General features: G+C 35.6%; 1 protein-coding gene across 3 annotated transcripts in view; it reads right to left on the bottom strand.

Moving 5' to 3' along the window:
- Nucleotides 1-22,342, bottom strand: part of GLRA3 (glycine receptor alpha 3) — a 190,922-nt gene that overhangs the window by 64,659 nt on the left and 103,921 nt on the right. For all 3 annotated transcript variants that reach the window (XM_002922632.3, XM_002922633.3, XM_019803155.2), the window contains exons 4-5: nt 15,938-16,161; nt 7,270-7,352 (exon numbers count right to left, since the gene is read on the bottom strand). In XM_002922632.3, coding sequence (XP_002922678.2) covers nt 7,270-7,352; nt 15,938-16,161 — 307 coding nt within the window. The remainder of the gene's footprint in view (nt 1-7,269; nt 7,353-15,937; nt 16,162-22,342) is intronic.

Here is a 22,342-nt window from a genome sequence, read left to right as displayed (position 1 = left end):
CATAGAATTGAAGCAAGTCGGGGCCTTGCTCTGGATCAGGCTTTGGCTTAGGGAAATATTGTGGCTGGTTTGATCTTCTATCCAGACCACTCAACCTTTCTCCATATCAGCAATAAGACTATTCTACGTTCTTCTCATTTGTGTTCACTGGAGTAGCACTTTTAAGTTCCTTCAAAAAATTTTTCTTGGTATTCACAACTTAGCATAAGAGGCCTAGCTTTCAGCTTATCTCAGCTTTTGATGTGGCTTCCTCAGAAAGCGTAATCATTTCTAACTCTGATTTAAAGTGAGAGGCATCTGAGTTTTCCTTTCACTTGAACACTTAGAGGCCATTGTAGGGTTATGCATTGGCTGAATTTCAATATTATGTCTCAACGAATGGGGAGGCCCAAGGAGAAGAAGAGAGAGATGGGGTAATGGCTGGCCCAGTGGGGCTGTCAGAACACATACAATTATCCAGTGAGTTCGCCATCTTACATAGGTGCAATTCATGGAGCCCCAAAACAATGACAGTAGTAACATCAAAGATCACATTGATCACGGTAACAAATACCATAATAATGAAAAAGTTTGAAATACTGTGAGAATTATCAAAATGTGACACAGAGACACAAAGTGAGCAAATGCTGTTGGAAAATGGTGCCGATAGACTCACTTGACGCAGACTTGCCACTCATTGTCCAGCTGTAAAAAACCCCACAAAATACGTGAAGCACAAAAAAACAAAGTGCAGTGAAATGAGGTGTGCCTGTATACATGGCGACTCATTCTTTGGCTGCAAAGGAATTCTCGGTGATGAGATTTAGCATTCTAGGTTAATCTGAGGGTAAAGTTTCAGTCTTACTGTGGCTTTTTCATTTTGATTTTAAATGGCAGCAAAATGAATCACTGTGATAAATGCCATTTGAATTGCAGCTAATCATTTCTATTCTATTTGTAATTAAATATTGAAAAAAGTAACCTTGGTTTTCTGATTTTTTTAAGTTCAGTGAAAGTGCTATATGAGTGTATTCTCCATGAATAAACTAGATTAATAATATTTGAAAAGCAGTCTCTAGGAAACATATGTTAAAATGTCACAGAGCTTTGCATTGTCTTTCTCTGTTTAACTCTTTCCATTTGTCCCTCAACTTTCCTTAAACTCAATGATGTTGCCTTCCTTTTCCTCTCTTTTGCTTTTTATTTTTAAGACTATCTTCAGAAATCTCATTTATCTTCATGTCTCCAAGCAACACTGCTAATCTTATTTCTCTATATTCCCACAACCATTCCTTATTCAAGTGCAAACCCGCCACTAATCTAAAATAAATTTCTAATGAAATCCGTAGTTTTACAAGAAACACAGCATATTTAAGCAGAAGTCGGCTTCTGCACCACTTTTTCCATTAATCACCTACATTTTCTAATTCATGTAACTGAAGCAACATTTAATCTTTGTGATTAAGAGAAAACTTGAGAGAATCATCTTTTTGTTGAATTCTTAGGCTAATCATTGAAAAAGTCTTCAAAATGTTTTCTGTCTTCCCCGTTATTGCCTCAGCTCTTTGAATTTCTCATTAATTTATGATAGAATTAGCTATCTGCAGTGTGTGGATTGCTTTTCATTCTTTTTTTCAAATATAGTTCTTGCCTGAGGTTCTTTTCTAATGTCAGATCAGTAGACAGGACTGGAAACGATGGGGTGCTCAGGATTTTCCTTTATTGTTTTCAGGCTAGTATATTTACCATTATTTCCTTCTCTTCACTCTGTATCACTTATATGCAACCTAATTTCTTTTCTCCTTGAAGAATTTCTCTGGAGGTGTCTCAGGTTCTTGGACTTTTCAAAGAACCAGTTTGGGGTTTTTATGTATTCTTTGAATGCTCTGTTTTTCCTTGTGGGTCAAAGGCCTAGCTCAGTAGTGTTTAGTACAGAAAACTGCTTTAGCTGTGTCTCAAGATTTTGATAGCTAGTGCCTTCAATGTCATTTAGTATGGAGTTTTCCTTTATTTCTTCTTTAAACAAGGAGTCATTATATGCTGTTGGTTTCCTGGGTCTACCTTTGTCTAGTAATATATAATAATTTATGTTAATATATAGTAATTTATAGTAATTTTATATTGTTATTAGTCATATTGCATTTTAGTGAGAGATCACTTTCCATCATGTGTTGATTTTTAGGAATTTATTAATGCTTCCTTTGTGGCTTTCTACATAATTTGTGTAATTGTTCTCATATGCTAAAAACAAAGCATGAGTTTTCTCTTTATAAATTACTTTTGTTTCAGTATCTGTACCTGTACTTCCAAGTAAATTGCTGATTTATCATTTTTTTTAAATTGTAGTTTTTTTGCTTTATATATTTAGAACTTATATGGAAGATATTTTTATAATTATTATAGCTTATTTACATATTGTTTTGTATCAGCACATTACTCAAGCATTTGTGTCTTATAATTTTTTTCTATAGTTTTTTTTCTGATATTAAAATTATCACCCTGGATTTTTTTAGACACATTTCTCTGATATACATTTTTCTGTCTTTTTCTCCCAAAATTTTTTACAAAATGTTTTAAAAAAGTGTTTAGTTGACAACATATTGTTGAGTCTTAATATTTGTTAACATCTAGTTGGAGCATCTCTTTATTTTGCTATGTGAATTTATTTATTTATTTTTTTAAAAAGATTTTATTTATTTATTTGACAGAGATAGAGACAGCCAGCGAGAGAGGAAACACAAGCAAGGGGAGTGGGAGAGGAAGAAGCAGGCTCATAGCAGAGGAGCCTGATGTGGGGCTCGATCCCATAACATTGGGATCACACCCTGAGCCGAAGTCAGACGCTTAACCACTGTGCCACCCAGGCGCCCCTGCTATGTGAATTTAACCTTTGCATTTATTTTGGTTTTTTTTTGTTTTTGTTTTTGTTCTTTTTTTAAGTAGGCTCCACACTGGGCGTGGAGCCCAACTCAGGGCTTGAACTCATGATCATGAGATTAAGATCTGAGCTGAGATCAAGAGTCAGACGCTTAACCAACTGAGCCACTCAGGCATCCCACATTTATTGCAATTATGGTAATACTGAAAGCTATTTTTGCTCTCTTTCTGTGCTTCCTAATACTGTATTTTCATTTCTTTTATTTTTCTCCTTTTCCACATTCTAGCTGATGAATCAGTATTTTTTCAGTTCTGGCTTGCAAGTTATTTATTCCATTTTTATTCCTTCATGCTATCCTTAGCTCATACTTGTTTTTGGTTTTCTCATCAATTTCTATCACAGGACCTCTCTTCCCTTGGACTTGCCCTATCCACCTCTTCCTGGTGCCTTGCTTCTCCCTACACTAGGAACTGTGTATCACCCAGGGTTTTAAGTCCAAGTCATGAAAAGACACTTTTGGAGGTGTGGGCTCATGGCTAGTTTAGACAGCACATGCTTTTCTAAATTATTTATTCACTGTTAGCACTGTTCTTGCCTTAGTTACTCTTCCCTTTGTACTAACAGTATCCATTAACATCTACTTATCATCTTTATTTTTTTTATTTATTTTTTTTTTACTTATCACTTTAATGCAAATCTGCATAAAGAACTCCTCAACTGGTCCTCCAAGTTCTTTTTTTTTTAAGATTTTATTTTATTTATTTGACAGAGAGAGAGAAAGAGGGAGAGCGAGCACAAGCAGGCAGAGTAGCAGGCAGAGGGAGAGGGAGAAGCAGGCTCCCTGCTGAGCAGAGAGCTCTACCTGGGGCTTGATCCCAGGACCCCAGGATCAGGACCTGAGGCGAAAGCAGCCACTTAACAGACTGAGCCCCCCAGGCACCCCTTAAGTTCTTAAAAACAGAAATTTTTGTGCTTTATGCATCATTGTGTTACCCAAGATATTGAGTGTAATATATCAGGTACTTGACAGATATTTTTCCATTGATTCTTAGATGAATGCACATTCCTCAGGTCACTTAGAACAGTCCTGACCATTGACAGACATCATGGAACATTCATTGAATTTAAGAAAGTTTGGCTCGTGACAGGTCATTGAAACCTTTGCCTTTAAATTATGTGCCTTTTTTGCTTGTTTTCTACACCTCTCAAACCAATTTGTTCTCTTTTTTTGCCTTTGCAATCAGATCTCAATCAAGACACTAGGTTCCTTACAGCTCTTTTCCAGCAGGTTAACTTATTTTCCAACAGGTTAACTTGTCATTTTAAGCCATTATGAAGAAGAAGAAAGAAGAAGAAGAAGAAGAAAGAGGAGGAGGAGGAGGAGAAGAAGATGAAGAGAGTGAGTGGTTGCCCTAAAAGAGTTTACCTAAAATACCTTGAAGAATTTAACTTCAGTGGTTTCTACTTTGACAAGATTTTCTTAGCATCTGCTAAAGATGTTTGATAAACAGTATCTCTATTGTGAGCTCAATTAATTTTTAGTAAGAGAGCAGGAAGTGTATAATGATTGAAATATGAAAAGAATGAGTGAGGCAATCTTTTCATTCCTGATAAAGAAAATAAGAAACAAGACAGAGGAGTCAGTAGGCCCTGTTTTCCCATGTTGAGTTTGACTGATTTGGAAATGTTCTGGGAAAAAGCAGAAACAATGAAGCGTCTTGTTATGTCAGCTTTTTGTCCTGCAAAATAGCCCAGTATGCTTTCCTTATTCTAGAAAAGAAGTCCAGTGACCCAGTTATCCCTCAGGCACTATACTCTTTCCTATCTTTCTTTAGTAACTAACATTCATGGAATAATATATTTTACTCACTTCTCCCACTTTCTCATCATGCACTTAAAATGTTTTTTGGGCTCCAGATTTGACATCATCATTCTAACCACATTTGTCTTTGCCATCAATAACAATGGCTTGTTATTTAATTACCTTAAAAATTTTTTTTTGTAACACCTGATGCTGTTAAACAGATCTCAGCAGTTTCTTTTGAGATTGAATGATATTGATTTTAATTTCCTATCTATAACCATCCTCTACTGGAAATCCTTCCAACAGTCTCAAATATAGGCATTTCTAAAGGGTATGTTCTTTGTTTCCCTCTATATTTTGTCCTTCAGAAATGTTTTCTTATTGTTTGAACCACTTTCTTTATGGTTTTTAGTAGTGTATCCCCAAGTGTAACTCTTCCTTTTGGTTTTATACCTAAATTCCCCAAAACATGAGTATATTAAGATGGGATTTATCAATATTCCCTTCCATGTTTACTTCTCATCCTATGTTTTCTTTCTCTGTTACTTATTTCAAGTATGATTCTATTTACCTAAGCTCTGAACTCATCTGCTCCCAGAGACTTCACATCCATTTCGTATTGAAGCAAATCGAGTGTGGTGGATTCTGCCACCCCAGAATATGCCCCTTTAGCTTACGGATTATTTTGAGCTAAAGGCACTTGAAAAACAACAGATGCCAGAAGGGCGCTTTAATCTCCTTTTTTTTTTTTTTTTTTTCCCTTTCTGACAACAGGAGTGTTCCTATACCAGGAAAAAAGAAACATCTTCAATGGGAAATCGAAGCCAAGAGAATTCTGTACAGACCTTGTTAAAATAATTCTTTATCTTCCTTTAGTTTCCCTGCATAGTTTATCTACCTTTTCATAATTGCCTTCCCTTGTTCAACCTGGTTTAAAGATATCGCCACTTCTCAGAGTCTTTATTTCATTATGAGGGATCCCATGTTACATAAAACTTACATTAAATAAATTTGTATCCTTTTCTCCTGTTAACCTGTTTTGTCTGTCTAATTCTCAAGCCCAGCTGAAAAAGGGTAAGAGGGTAAAGATGAAATTTTACCTCCCCTATGGTATCAACCTCTACTGTTTCTACCTTCCACATCATTCCCCTTTGTCCCTACTTCTATTCTTTATTTTGAAATATTATGAAACCTTCTTAAATAACCTTGGTTCATTTGGCTGAAAGAATCTTTAAAGAAGATTCATTCTTTTGCTCCTAAATCTTGAACAATTCCTCCCTGCTTATTAGATAGCATCCAGCATGTTTGGTTTAGTAATGAGGGCAACTGTTTTTCTTCTACTATTTTGCACATGATTTTATTTTCCCAATACTCTTCTATGTACCTAATTTTGTCACCAAAATACAGAATCAGCCTGTCCTCAACATACCTTCATAGTATGGCTCAAAAAAATCTCCACTGCTGAGAATCTTTTCTTGCCCCTCCCCATTTATATTTCTAAATAGTTCCCCCAACTAAAACTACATTATTTTACTTTCATTTGCTCAGTACTTTATCCATGTGTATGCTTAACATTTAAGAACTACTTATAAAAGTAAGACATTTAAATTTAACAAGACAGCGTTATTATTATCAGAGTAAGAGATACTTCCTTACTTGGAAGAGAAACCAAATGGAGAGGCGTGACCGCATCCCCCACGAAGTAGGCTCGCCACCTAGCGACAGCTCCTCCGCACTACAAACCTTGCCTCAGGCCTGCGAATCTGAAGACCTACCTTCCAATTTTCCTCAAGGACTATGTCAAACAGATTTTTTTTTTTTTTAACACAGTACCACAAGAAAAAGATTGAGTAATGCTTACATTTTTATGCCGTTAAACATTTTAACCAATTAAGTTTGGGTTGATTCTATAGATAAGTTCAAAGAAACGGAAAGACCTGTCATTTTTGTGTTAACGTTAATCGGTGACGCCCAAGGATCAGCTTTGAAAGGCGAAATTTCAAGGGATGCTTGTAAGCTTGGCTAAATCTCTGATAAAGTGTGAGAAATTTCTCTTCTCCGGAGATCACACGTATAACATACCCAGCAGAGTACGCTCTGAATAAACTTTAGCCAAATGGCTCAAAGTAAGCATAGGCTTTGGAACCGGGGGATTTGTCGTCACCACCTCCATACTGGAGCGCAGCACCCAAGCGCTCGAAAGGACCATTCCGACAGGTGGAAACATGGCAACAGCAATATCTGTTTTGTGAGTATCGAACATAACATACACAAAATGCTTGGTCTGTACCAGGGACCCAATAAAAAAATGGTGGTTTGTTTTTAATGATAATTGTCTTTTTTTACCTTTGATAATTTGTATAGTGATATATAGCTGTTTGTCAAGCGTAAAAACTGTTATTCCTAGGTCCTCAATTCATTTATCACAGTCTAGACTGCATGTGTTGCAAGAGAGTACTTTTCATTACGTGGTGACAGGTAACATGGCTGTTTAGTAAGTATCTGACAAAAACAGTTACAAAGTTATAAATCATCTACGTAATCCATTAAAATGTATATTGACTACAGTTTTTAAAGTGTTCAGAAAAAAAAAGTTCTCCATACTTACAACTTTCCAGTTGCATTATACACGTCTGTACATCCATTGGAAAATTCTTGAGATCCATTGGACAAGAAAGTGTTAATGTCAATCTGGAAGAATTCAAAATAATTATTTAAAAAATAATTTATGATATCATATTAACATTCTGTTGTTCAGGGTACAACTGGGAAACAAGCTTTGATTAGTGACTAACAACTCTTCAAATAAAATTTGCTCCAACTTGGGTATGTTATTTACTATGAAACAGCTGTACCTTTATATATAAATCTGTTTTTCAGGAAAGAGAAAAGCTATATATTTAAGCATCCAATCAATTTATTTATTTTGCTCAATCATTCATTCCTTTGCAGAGGACTGTAAATGTCTACAAAAGGTCTATATTTCCAGAAAAGACCCTCACAAAGAAACTTGAGAGTGAGTACCATTAAAATTTGGTACCATACCAAATGTCAAAGGGCACAGTTCCCCAAGCTCACGTGTACAGCATGTTTGAAGAGGCAAGTACCTCCGGGGAATTGGAAAACCAGGTTGCAGGAAGCAATCCTGTGTGACAACTTCCAGTCATCTTTGAAACATTGAAGAAGTTGTCGGTGAATATCCAGCAGTAATATCAGAAAAAAACCTGAATCGGGAGGACTTGAAAATTCTGGCTGTTAGAGTGGGGTCCTCTGCTGTAGGACTAGGGCATTTCACCAGATTTTGCCAAGGTCAAGAAATAGCCCTCTAGAATATGTATGACATAATCTTATGCTCATCATAAATCTAATTTGGCTCATACGAAGTAGGTTGAGCTGGATGGTGTACACAAGCATTCTGCCCCTTTTCCCTTTCCAGAAAGTATTTGTATGTTGGCATTCCAAATAATTCATAATTCATGAAAATACACATTTTTTTATGGAAAAGTATACTACCGAGATAATCTTGAAAGATTAGCAAGAATTCGTAGTTCTTGGACCAGGGAAAAAGAGGCCCATATCCAAACAAACCCAAATTTGTTCAAATAAAGTTCTTATCTGAGACCTCTCTAGCCAGCCCCTTTACTTAAAGTACTCCCATTGAAATTCATCATATCAGTGGGTGTTTTTGGTAGGGTTTTTTTAACCTAAACTTTGTGATCGTAGGTAGATTACTTTACTTCCCTACATTTCAGGGTTCTCATCTCCAAAATGAATGTAATCACAGTACTTGCTCTGGAGAAACGTGAGCAATACGTGAGTTAATACACATAAAGCGCTTAGACAAGTATCTGACACGTAGTAAACACTCAGTAAATATTATTTATGAAGGATTACTAGTATCCTACCACCTCCAGACTCCTCCATCTTCCCACCCCTGAATTACATAGGAGGAGCACAAAGATGACTGGATTAAATCACATGTAAAGCTGGGGTGCCCAGGTGGCTCAATTGGTTAAGCATCGGACTCTTGGTTTTGGTTCAGGTCGTGATCTCATGGGTAGTGGAATTGAACCTGGTGTCGGACTCCCCACCCAGCAGGGAGTGTGCTTGAAGATTCTCTCCTCCTGCACCCCCTCATGCGCTCTCTCACTCCCTCTCTCTCTAAAATAAATAAATAAATCTTTAAATTTTTTTTTAAAAAGTCACATATAAAAGCTATTTAAGCTTAAACAAAAAATAATCATCAGCACTACCAAATGTAACCACATTCTCCAAAATGGCATTTTCATGTAGATCATAGACATAAAGTTATAATAATGCACGTTCTACAGTGAATACTCTTGGTGAGGCCCAATAAACATAATTTGAGAGATATAAACAGAGAGACATGTGAAGCCGCTGAATTTTTTAGAGTCCCAGGAGGATCATTTGACAATTCCTTCAAGTCAGAGTCCATAACACACTAAAATAATTCATGCGGCTCATTCTTCAAGAGCAATTTTCTCCTGGTTCAGCTAGGTTAAGTGACCCTGTGAGTACAATCTTGTAGATTTACAAAGTTCTCTCTGAAAAAGGCAACTGTAAAATGAGGTGGACACAATGTTCTCTGTCTTGTGAAAGGTTTCATTAGAAGTGTATGCATAAGTGTATTTTGAACATACGCACATTAATTTTCCAAACATCCAGGCTCTCGGGACAGCCAGTTTCAAATGTTGGCTTGCAGAATTAATTCTGTGACCTTTTGTATGGAAGTGAATAGCATTCTCAGAATCTTTTCCAAGCTCTCACCATGCATGTGATGTCAAATTCATATCCTGGCTATTTTTTTGGCATAAAATGAGAGGCATTACATAATTTTTTTAAAAAGAAGGGCTTGAAAGGAATTATTTGGCAAAGAAAATCACTGTTTGTAGAACTTCTGTCATAAATCATATCCTGAAAAACATCTGTTTATTGACATTCTTTCTTTTTTTTAAAGTTCTATACAATTACCTCTCTAACAACATATGGATGAAAAAATACATGTCAGCCTGATGGGTGTGATACCGAATTTCTTCATCAAAACATTATATATAAATTAAAGATATGCTCCGACCACATCAAAAGAAAGATAAATCAAAAGGCAATTAATCACATTCTACTGTTTTGGAAATGAATATCTTCTTGTGTAAGAGAGGACACTAAGTTCCCTTTCTGAGACAAGACACATAAACAGGATATGGTGTTTTTTTATTTTCTCTTAAAAAGTTTTGGCTTAGTGAAGTAGTAATGCTAAAATAGATGACTAAAATCTGGGACAAACAGTTGACCTGATTAAAATGGAGGTATTGCCCAATTTTTAAAAATATTCTATTTATTTATTTGAGCAAGAGAGAGAGAGAGAGAGCACTAGCAGGGGGAGCAGCAGGCAGAGGGAGGGGGGAAGCTTTGCAGGGAGCCCAATTCGGGGCTCAATCCCAGCATCCTGGGATCATGACCTGAGCCAAAGGCAGACACCTAACAGACTAAGCCACCAGGCACCCCAGTATTGCCCATTTTTGAGGAAGCATCGCCTAGGGTATGATGTCTATCTCAATCATTAATTAAGTATATATACTTATATATATAATATATATATATAAAATATGTTAATTAAGTATATATATATGTGTGTTCTTTGACTCCATTTTTGGCTCTTTATGAAACTGATAAGTATCTTTATTAGTTCCTAATATTTCTTAATTTAATGCCATAAGAACAATTACCTTTTTTTTAAAATATTCGTTTATTTATTTGAGAGAGAAAGAGAGAGAGAGAGAGGGAGAGCACAACAGGAGGGGCAGAGAGAATCTCCAACAGACCCCATGCTCAGCACAGAGCCCAGTCTGGGACTCCATCCCACATCCCTGAGGTCATGACCTGAGCCAAAACCAAAAGCTGGATGCTCAACCAACTGAACACCTCTTGATTAATTATCAGCTTTGCAATATTATCTGTAATATCGTAATAAGGGTAATACGTCTATTGTACTTACTATGTAGTGGACACTATTTTAAAAAATTTACAATATCTCAACTAACTTATTTCCTATGACAAATTTATAAGACGGGTAAACAATATTACCTTATTTTAGAGATGAGGAAACTAAGAGGTCAACTCACCTGGCGTCACAAAGCAGAGATTAATAGGGCTGAATTTGCACATCTGGGAGTCCGGCTCTAAATTCTATACCCTTAACCACTAAGTATACTGCCTTTCAAAGGCCTTGAACATTTTTCATGAAAATGGGTTTTTTAATTAAATGATTTTTCAAATTTTGTATTTATATAATGCAAGAAATGACATATTTCATTCAGCATTATTACATTTAAGGTAAAAGACACATAAATGATTCTTCCCCAAAAATCAGAGAAATGTAATTAAACTTTAGAAAATATAAAGAGTTTCCCCATGGATTTTATATATTTACTTGAGTGATTTGGTATTTTATTATGATTCTATACAGATCAAAAAACTCTCAGGAGAGATTAGATTGTTGGAGCACTAGAAAGGAGACCGTAACTAATGTTCTAATCTGGAATTTTGTTGTCATCTGATTTAGAGATGATTTTAAAGCTTGTCAGCCCATCACCAGTGGAATCTTCATGTTTCCTTCAGGAAGCCAATGTCAGTTAAGGACCTCTTCAGAAAAATATGCATAATCACTCATATGCAAAATTCTCCTCACAACTTCTTTTTTATGATTTGTAAATTGATTGCCCTTGAATAAACAACATCTAAAAAAGCATCTGTTGATAAATTTGCTTTTTCTATTAAAATTAATGTTCAAAAAATAAATACATATTGCATAAGTAAGCCTTAAGTCTTTTCACAACTGACTTTCAAAGAAAGACTGATTATATTTAGTTCAAATAAAAGTTGAAATTGTGTTATGATCTTTGACAAGTCACTGTGCATAGCATTTTTGATCTAAAATTTCTTTCTGTTATTTGATTTTTTTTAAAAAGATTTTATTTATTTATTTGACAGAGATAGAGACAGCCAGCGAGAGAGGGAACACAAGCAGGGGGAGTGGGAGAGGAAGAAGCAGGCTCATAGCAGAGGAGCCTGATGTGGGGCTCGATCCCATAACGCCCTGAGCCGAGGGCAGACGCTTAACCGCTGTGCCACCCAGGCGCCCCCTGTCATTTGATTTTTAATGTACTAATGCTCCCGTAATAGAAGCAGTAAAATTGGATGTATTAGAATGTATTAGTAGTATTAGTAAAGTAAGTAATAGATAATATTAAACTGCCTCTGATGTGCTTCCATGATTTTGTGGTAAGGATTTTACCATCCCCTCTTTACAAGTGACAAAATGGGAACTTACATTAATAACTTGCAAGTGTCTATACAGTGCTAATTTACAGATTCTGGAAAATACCAGCACTTGTCCTTTTTGGGGGGTTTTGTTTTCTTTTGAAGAAGCTACAAATAACAACTTTACTGTCTGTTATATGCCTGGCACTATGCTGGGTGCTTTACATACATTATTTTAGGCTCAAGGTAATTAGCATTTTCACTCTCATGTATATAAGAAAGATGACCTATCACACATAGAAACTTGCCCCAAATCACAGCTGGTAAATGGTAGAGGCTGGATCTGGCTTGGAAGGGACAGTCATCTGTGGGCCTCTGTGCATTTTGGTATACCTCTTGGTGGGTGTGCCAAGACTCTAAGGCCCACACTATTCTTTTACCTGAGCCATTTCTCAGGGTTGTTTATGCAGCTGCTAATTTTGAGAGATGAAATAACATTATTCTTCCAGACAAAGAGGAGGCTTGCTTACTGCTTGCTATAAACACAGTGGATTCCCCAAACTCAGTGTCCTGCAGCTGGGACACACATTCCCAGTGTGTGTTACATCCATCAGGGCCTGATGCCTCATTTCAGAGAAACTTGAGGGCAAGGGAGAAGTTAGGCAAATTCACTGATGCTTGTGTTGCTTGCTTGCAGTAAGTAATGCCTTCCTTTATCTCTGACCCAGAGTCTTGTGTCTTCTGTCAGCAGCCATAAAATAAGTAATAAGCTAGTTTTATAAGTAGAGTAAAATCAAATCCCAACTTGGACCATCTAAGAGTCATGTGTCTGGCTCCAAAGCCCTCCCTTGAAAAGGACTTGATTTAAAAAGTATCAATGTAATTCATGGATATCATTTAGAAGTTCAAACACTACATAGAAAGCATAAAAAAAAAAGTTGTATTTTTGCCCCACCCATCCAAACCCCGGTTCAGCTCTAGCTCCTAGGAGGCAACTTCCCTTTAGACACTTGTCTAAGGTTTACAGTCATATATCTCAATTGCTATCATATTATGCTTGATTTTTGAAGTTTGTGAAATTATCTATTAATTTCATACAAGGAAAAAAATTTTTTATACCACACTCTATGTACTTAACTCTCCTGTAATACTCAAAATTTAGTTACCTAAATATTTATGGTCAAATTAATATTCAGTGTTTACATGTTATGAATAAGTAATTATTATTTGTGGTTAAGCATAGTCATTTGCTATAATTATAACTCTCATGTAGCATTTTGTTTTTGCTAGTACTAATAATTATCTCCTTTTAACAGTCAACAAACTCCCTATCAGAGCTACAAAGTGCCTCTCAATGGTCAATCAGCAGGTAATCTATCAATTCCTTGTTTTTCATGGAAACTTCTATTTTTTTCTGTTCTTTCTTTCTAGTCAGATATTAAACCTCTATATTGATGTTCTGATTTTCACATTCTTTCTCCTCTATTTCTTTGTATCTTGATTCTACTTCTGGGAGACTGCTTCACTTCATCTTCCAAATATTCTACTGATTCTTCTTTTCACTTTGGTTTACTATTTGCTCTTGTTGTGCTCCGAATGATTCTTTTTATTACTTTCTTATTTCACACATTCTGTTGTCTCATCTGTTCAGAGCTTTTTTTTTTTTTTAATGGACTCTTCTGCTCTCTGCATTTTCTCCTGAGTCAAATCTTTTCTCTTCCTTCAATTTCCTCCTCTTTTCTCTTCATTTTCTCTGTGTGTTTCTTCTGGCCTCTGCTGCTTCTTCTCCTTCTCCTTCTTCTTCTTGTTTTAAGATTTTACTTATTCATTTGAGAGAGAGAGAGAGCACAAGCAGGGGGAGAGGGAGAGGGAGAAGCAGACACCCCATTGAGCTGGGAGTCTGATGCAGGGCTCAATCCCAAGACCCTGGGATCATAACCTGAGTGAAGGAAGTTGCTTAATCATCTGAGTCACCCAGGCACCCCATGGCCTCCGCTTCTTTTTTGATTGTTAATATTATAGAATGTTTTCAAATGTCTGTTTTTATTTAAGAATGAAGCAAGAAAAACCATTTGGAACTCAGTTAGTAGCAGATGGTTCATTGAGTAATGGTTTTAACAGTAAGATAGTAACATGGCTGTGCAGATTTTTCCTTGGTGGTTCCCCAAATGTCAGTATCTGTAGATCTTTTCCCAGAGGTATATTCTTCTGACTACTCTTGTTCAATGGAAGCAGTTTAGCACTGGCTTTCAGCATCTCAGGGAGAACAAAGGTTTCACCATACAGCGTGCAAACCTCATGTAATCTCCATTTTCTTAGTACAATGCCACATGACAGATGCCAGCTGTGCCTGGAGTCTCTACTCCTGAAGCTCTTGGTACAATCTCTCCCAGATTTTCTGTCCTCTTTCTGCTCATTTCAGATGGCATAAAGGTAGTTTCTAGTCTGAAGGACATGGGCAAGAAAATCAGGAATAGAAAGCTCAGTCTTCTTTCTGCAAATTTTAAATCAATTCTTGTCCTTTTCTTTCATTTCTAGCTCCTCCTTTTTGAAGCCTTAGCTGCCTTAAATTTCTAAAAGTTTGAGGATATTATTTTCTCCCTTTTGGGTTCCCCCACTGTAGCTTAAATTTCAGTTGTGCCTGGTAAGTCAGTTTTCACAGTGCATTCATTTTCCAGCGTCCTAAAGTATGTCATCATTGCGCATCTGTCACTGCCTCCTTTCCTGTTAACTTTCATCCTCCTGTATGTTAATGCCATTTTTGTTCCTTACTTGGTTATTTCTTTGTTTTAGGAGGTTTAAGAAGGAAATACGGATAAATGGGTAAGTTCAATAAGTCAGGTCTGCCAGGACAGTCTTTAAACAAGCAGGAAAGCCAGGACTCTCATGAGACATCACAGATGTTCCATTTGTAAATTGAGTGAAATTTTTTTTCTAGCACAACTTTTGTTAACAAAGAAACTGTTTGCCATTTGAAGATTTTAAAGTCCTGTGAGATTTCTAAAAACAACTCACAAAAAATGAATTTAGTCTGATTAAGCAAGCCAGGATATAACAAACAAAAACTAGGAGCCGAGGGACATCATCTGTTTCATTTGAACTCATACTGAAAGACAAAAGATGCAATTCAAAATCATTTCATAACTTTTCTCAAAAATATTGCAATATATGTAAGCAATTCATGATGCATGGCACCATTTTCCAATTCCAATAAGACCTGATATAAACAATGAAATATCCATAATCTACCCATAAACTAAATAAAGAAAATAATTATGGAAGGTTTAGGATAATCATTTTATTTTAGAATATTTTTCAGGTGTGACACAAATCATCAAATATATCCTTTCAAATTGCTATTTATTGATTTACACCTGTTTGCTATTTAATAAACAAAGTTGAATGAACTCTGAAGTTCAACAGTCAAGACATTTTAATATTATTTAAATATTATTTATATTTTGGTATTAATTATTGTTATGTTTTGATGTTAATTTTTAAAAGCTACATAGTCTTCTTAGAAATGCATTATAAATAACTGAAATGTAAGTAAGACCTTTTCTAAAGAATGACCAGAGAAGCGCAACGAGATTAAAAAAATACAAATACCTGAAAAATAATTTGTGGAAAACGAATCTCAGACATCTAAACCCAAATATTTCTTCACCAACACATATTTAAAGGAAGTATGCATTCATAAAATATAATCAAAATGTATAAATCAGCTATAGTTCAATTTCCCTTTAAACTGCCCACCAATTTGGCTGATATTAAGAGGCTGAACCATTTGTTTAAAAAAGTGGATTTTAAAGAATTACTCATCAGTTCCTAGATCTAGAACTTGAGTCTATTACTGGTGATTGGACATATTCGGGAAATGATGTATTAGAGGACCGCAAGTGGGACAATGAGAGCACTTACTCAAAAATCTCAAAACACTCATTAAAAAAAAAACCACACAGTATTTCACTGAAATCGGGAATTTTTCTATGACTCACCTTATTGAATAAAGAACATTTCCATTCTTGAAAATTCTTAACAATTTGTTGTCTGTAGTAACTTCATGAAAGTTGGCGCCTTTTTCATTGGCAAAGAACAAATCAGGTTTCCAGATGGAATCCAGCATGGAAGGGTCTAGGTCTAAAGAGTCATCAGGATATTCACTATATGCAAGGCGAGGATCATTCCATTTCTGACGAAGAAAGATATTCACTCTGTAATCCTATGATAAAAGAAAGAAAGAAAAAAAAACCTGCTTTAAAAGTTTGGAATCTTATGTGCTATTCTTTGGGCACCTCTGATTTCAGCAAAAGCCACTGACATCTTGTGAGCTTTCCATACCCCACAGTCCTCACTCATTACTACTGACAAGAGTCATTTTAGTTACAAGGCTTTGCCCATGTTTTTAGTGATCTATATATCTCTAAAGAAAAGGTCACAGAAGAGTACAATTTTATTTTGCTTGTATTTTGCCATTCCATTCAAATTTCACTTTTGTGAATAAAATGTTGGATTGCTACTAGACACTTGAAGTAAAATATTTACATCTTTGCATTTTCCAGAACCACTTCTTTTAGTAGATATACAATAGTATCCAGAATGGATTTAGTGAAATTTTCTTGAAAGCTGTCTATTTTATAAAAGTGATTATATGTACTTCTTTAAAATGAAGTTACATATCCTCATGTTTAATATAGCATATAAGTTCCATGAAACAGGTGATTTGGAAAAAATAAAAGGTGATTTTGAAGTAATGAAAGAATAATAACAGAACATTATTGCCAGTAATCCTTCAATAAGATTTGGCTAAAGAATTTTCCCAATTAGACTATTCATAGGTAACTTCAAAAGAGGAAGAGTCAAAGATTTCAATCAAATTCTTGCTCACAATTTCTGGACTAATGTATAGAATGACATAGATTCATAGCAAGCTGTATATGTGGGTTTTGTACACAGTATATGAACATCAGCACTACCAATGACTTTATAAATTCAATTTTCCCCTTAGATTTTTGAAATGAGTGAATAGATTAAACACACAGACTTCATTATAAGCACGAGTAAAATGAACATTTTAGGAAGATTTTATTTCCATGGAAAATAGCCAAGGCTGGAGATATTCAGAGAAACCAAATACCAATTTTCATCTATTTTTTTATTTCTTGAAAACCAAATTACCAGTTAAGAGATATAATAACCAAGCAATCACAAAGAATGTTTCAGTGATATCAGGCCTGGTGGATTGCTTCTCTTGCAAGGAGGTCAAATTCAGAGTAGTGAACGTTACAAATCTATATGTTCCCTTGATTATTATTTGTGTGCTGAGACCCTTATCTTCTAACTGTAACTGTGGTTACATACCAGATAATATTTTTTTCTGCTTGCTAGGTGCCCCATGTATCTTCCAAAGTGACAATGGAACAGTTCACTTCAGCTTTTTACCACAAAGTTCACGATAATGTGGAAATCTCACCAGCCACAAGGATCTGCAGAACCTGTAAATGGGGATATATGAACAAGCTTCTACCAGCCAAAGACAGGTCTCTCTTAGTGTAGAGTTCAGAATGCCAAGAAGCATAGCTCCCTGGTTGGTGGCCAGCTCCTGCATCCCTGTACTGCTCTGTAGTCTGTGCCTCAACCCTCATTACTGCCAAAGGAATAAATGATTGGACTAAAGTCAGTGTCTCTCTGCCTTAACTATAGGAGAAGATAAAAGCAACTCCAGTTACAATGATGCCTGCCAGGAAAAATAACTGACAAGTAAGGAATTTCCTTTGGACCGATTCTTAAGATTTTTTAATATACATTTAATATACATATACAATTTAATATACATATACAAGATTTTTAATATACATTTAATATACATATACAATATACATATACATATACATATACATATAATACATATACAATTATATCTTAAGATTTTTTAATATACATATACAATTATATGTAATTGAGAACACTCTGCAAGTGTTCCCTACTGTGAGGCTAAAATAAAAGTACCAGTGTATGTAATAAAATTTGGTTGAATCTCCTTATCCTATGCTATTGGTTTAGCGATATATTTTACAGACAGAATCTCAGATCTTCCAGGAACACTTTTTGCTAAAGGAATGAGCTAAAACAAAACAAAACACCGCAAAAACAAAAACCACCCAGGTATCCTTCAGTTTCTGATTCTAAATCACTCAAGGCAGAAATCAACTGTCACCTGTCCAACTGTCCAACTGTCACAAAGGCCAAATGCTATCCTATATCCACTGTGCTCTTTCTGTGAATAACCAGAAATATCTTTGTTTACTAACACATTTACGTTTTCGGTTTAGGGCCAGGGTCCAAAGCAAGACTCAGAAATGACCATCTCCTGAAAACCTAGAAACTAAGATTTTAATGGTTCTCACAGTTTGGGTTTTGACCTGCCTGCAAATGAACATTGTTCTGGGAAGCTTCCCTATTAAACAACCAAATTCAGCATTTCAAAAATAAATTTTTAAAGCTTATTCCTCATAGACAGTGTATCCCATTTATACTAGGCAACCAATATTATTTGTGAGTCCTGATCATTTGTGAAAATGTGCAAAGGGTAAAAAAAAATGACATACTCAAATAATGCCACCTGAAGGAAGTCCTTGTAACTTGATTTGAAATAACTTGCCTATGCTAAAAGACCGTGAACTAAAGCAGGAAGCAGGAAACAGTTTTGCAAAATAGAGATAATGGATGTGTATGCAGCGCATACAAAAAATTTTAAAAATAGACTTGCTAAAACTAGTTTAAAATGTAATTATTCTTTGACTATACATAAAATAAAGACAACTGTTTTATTAATGGAATTTTCCTGTTCACCTGGGGTATGCTCCTATAAGGGTGAAAATGTAGAAAGGTTATAGGTGAATTAAAAAAAAGAGTAATAAATATGAGATAATATATATGAAAATGAAATAAATACTTATATTTCACATTTCTTAAATCTAGACATGTACTGAACTCATTCATAAGTCATAAGGCAACTGAATTGACTTTTATATGGAATCAAAATTTTAGAACAGAGACATTGAATGATTCTTTTCCCTACAAACTCCTTTTGCAGTAAAAACTTCAGAAGTTAATCTTACTTTTTCAACATTTTTTCGTGTTACATACTAAGTAATATTTATTTATTATATGTCATACTATACTAGTATCTGCCCTAACTGCCGCCAAAGGAATAGGTGATCGGACAAATGTCAGTGTCTCTCTGCCTTAACTGTGGGAGAAGATGAAAGCAACTCCAGTTATAATGATGCCTGTCAGGAAAAATAACTGACAAGTTATATGTTAACTATATGTTGTATAGTTATAGGTATATGTTATATTATATTAGTATATTATTAATATTATACAATAACGGTGATGAAATATAGTGATTAATTATATAGAAAGACTAATTTTGACATTTCAGAAGTCAAAATTTATTGTTATTATTAGAATAGAATGATACACTTTATTTTAATTAGTTTAAATTAACTTTTTAAGAAGGTATTTTGTTGATAGAGTAGTTATATATCATGTTTGGATTTGAAAGTAAGTATCCATTAAAATGTAGTTTAAATTCCATCTGTATGTTACATAGTTAATAATAGACCCTATATTTGAAATCTTATATTATGAGGTACAAAAAATAATAATTCAGTTAGGCAAATTTTATTGTATTTTATTTTTTTATAATAATTTTTTATTATATTATTTTAGTCACCATACAGTACATCCCTAGTTTTTTATGTAAAGTTCCATGATTCATTACTCGCGTATAACACCCAGTGCACCATGCAATACGTGCCCTCCTTAACACCCATCACCAGCCTATCCCAACACCCACACCCCTCCCCTCTGAAGCCCTCAATTAGGCAAATTTTATAATGGTTTATATACTAGACTTAGAAGTAAGTCTTCTTAGGATCAAATCTCGGCTTCCCCAGTGAGATGGTTTTCTAATCTCCATGACTTGTTTTTTCTTCCGTAAAATAGGGATAGTTATAAAAGTACCTCCTCTCACAGGGGTGCTGTGAGCATTGGATTGATCCACACAAAGCCCTTAAAACAGCACTCATTAAATATTAGCCTTTAGCTTCTCAAAATTAAAATTCATATTAAATAGAAATCTACTTGTATCTTCTGTTTACAAATTAGTTTTTGAAATAATAGGGGCATTTTGATATGCCATATGAGAATTTGGGACAGATAATTGTAATGTTGAACCTGATGAATAGTATCTTACGGAAAATTTTCAAACCAGTATGATAACCTTACCATTAACTTTTTGTATTAACTTTTGCATTTCAACATTTATATATATTTTTCTTTTATTTTGTTTGTTTTATTATAATAATATTTTTTATTATATTATGTTAGCCACCATACAGTACATCCCTGGTTTCTGATGTAAAGTTCGATGATTCTTTAGTTGCGTATAACACCCTTCACCATGCAATACGTACCCTCCTTACTACCCATCACCAGTCCATCCCATTCCCCCACCCCCCCCCCCTCTGAAGCCCTCAGTTTGTTTCTCAGAGTCCATAGTCTCTCATGCTTCATTCCCCCTTCTGATTACCCCCCCTTTCTTTATCCCTTTCTTCCCCTACTGTTCATCCTAGTTCTTATGTTCCATAGATGAGAGAAATCATATGATAATTGTCTCTCTCTGCTTGACTTATTTCACTTAGCATTATCTCCTCCAGTGCCGTCCATGTTGCAGCAAATGTTGAGATATCATTCTTTCTGATAGCTGAGTATTACTCCATTGTACATATGGGCCACATCTTCTTAACCCAGTCATCTGTTGAAGGGCATCTCAGCTCCTTCCATGGTTTAGCTATTGTGGACAATGCTGCTATGAACATTGGGGAGCATATGGCCCTTCTCTTCACTACATCTGTATCTTTGGGGTAAATACCCAGTAGTGCAATTGCTGGATCATAGGGTGGCTCAATTTTTAACTTTTTAAGGGACCTCCACACTGTTTTCCAGAGTGGCTGTACCAACTTGCATTCCCACCAACAATGTAGGAGGGATCCCCTTTCTCCACATCCTCTCCAACAATTGTTGTTTCTTGCCTTGTCTATCTTTGCCATTCTAACTGGCGTAAGGTGGTATCTCAGTGTGGTTTTGATTTGAATTTCCCTGATGGCTAATGAATTTTGAACATTTTTCATGTGTCTGTTAGCCATTTGTATGTCATCATTGGAAAAGTGTCTGTTCATATCTTCTGCCCATTTTATGATTTGTTTATTTGTTTCTCGTGTATTGAGTTTGAGAAGTTCTTTGTAGATCTTGGATACCAGTCCTTTATCTGTGGTGTCCTTTGCAAATATATTCTCCCATTCCGTGGGCTGTCTCTTAGTTTTTTTGACTGTTTCCTTGGCTGTGCAGAAGCTCTTTATCCTGATAAAGTCCCATAAGTTCATTTTATCTTTTATTTCTCTTGCCTTTGGAGATGTGTCATGAAAAAGGATGCTGTGGCAGATGTCATAGAGGTTGCTGCCTATGCTCCCCTCTAGGATTTTGATGGATTCCTGTCTCACATTGAGGTCTTTCATCCATTTGGAGTTTATCTTTGTGTATGGTGTGAGAGAGTGGTCAAGTTTCATTCTTTTGCATGTAGCTGTCCAATTTTCCCAGCACCATTTATTGAAGAGACTGTCTTTTTTCCACCGGATGTTTTTTCCTGCTTTATCAAAGATTAGTTGCCCAAAGAGCCGAGGGTCCATTTCTGGGTTCTCTATTCTGTTCCATTGGTCGATGTGTCTGTTTTTGTGCCAGTACCATGCTGTCTTTGTGATCACAGCTTTGTAGTACAGCTCGAAATCCGGCATTGTGATGCCCCCAGCTTTGTTTTTCCTTTTCAACAGTTCCTTGGAGATTCGGGGCCTTTTCTGGTTCCNAGATGTTTTTCCTGCTTTACCAAATATTAGTTGCCTAAAGAGCCGAGGGTCCATTTCTGGGTTCTCTATTCTGTTCCATTGGTCTATGTGTGTGTTTTTGTGCCAGTACCATGCTGTCTTTGTGATCACAGCTTTGTAGTACAGCTCGAAATCCGGCATTGTGATGCCCCCAGCTTTGTTTTTCCTTTTCAACAGTTCCTTGGAGATTCGGGGCCTTTTCTGGTTTCACACAAATTTAAGGGCTATTTGTTCCTGTTCCTTGAAAAATGTCATTGGTATTTGGATCGGGATAGCATTGAAAGTGTAGATTGCTCTGGGTAGTATGGACATTTTAACTATGTTAATTCTTCCAATCCATGAGCATGGAATATTTTTCCATCTTTTTATGTCTTCCTCAATATCTTTCAAAAGTGATCTATAGTTTCTAGGATATAGGTCCTTTACGTCTCTGGTTAAGTTAATTCCAAGGTAACG

Source organism: Ailuropoda melanoleuca, chromosome 5 (genome assembly GCF_002007445.2).
Source record: "Ailuropoda melanoleuca isolate Jingjing chromosome 5, ASM200744v2, whole genome shotgun sequence".
Lineage (NCBI taxonomy): Eukaryota > Metazoa > Chordata > Mammalia > Carnivora > Ursidae > Ailuropoda > Ailuropoda melanoleuca.
The sequence above is the reverse complement of the archived record's forward strand: the minus strand, read 5'-3'. Positions and strand labels throughout refer to the sequence as shown.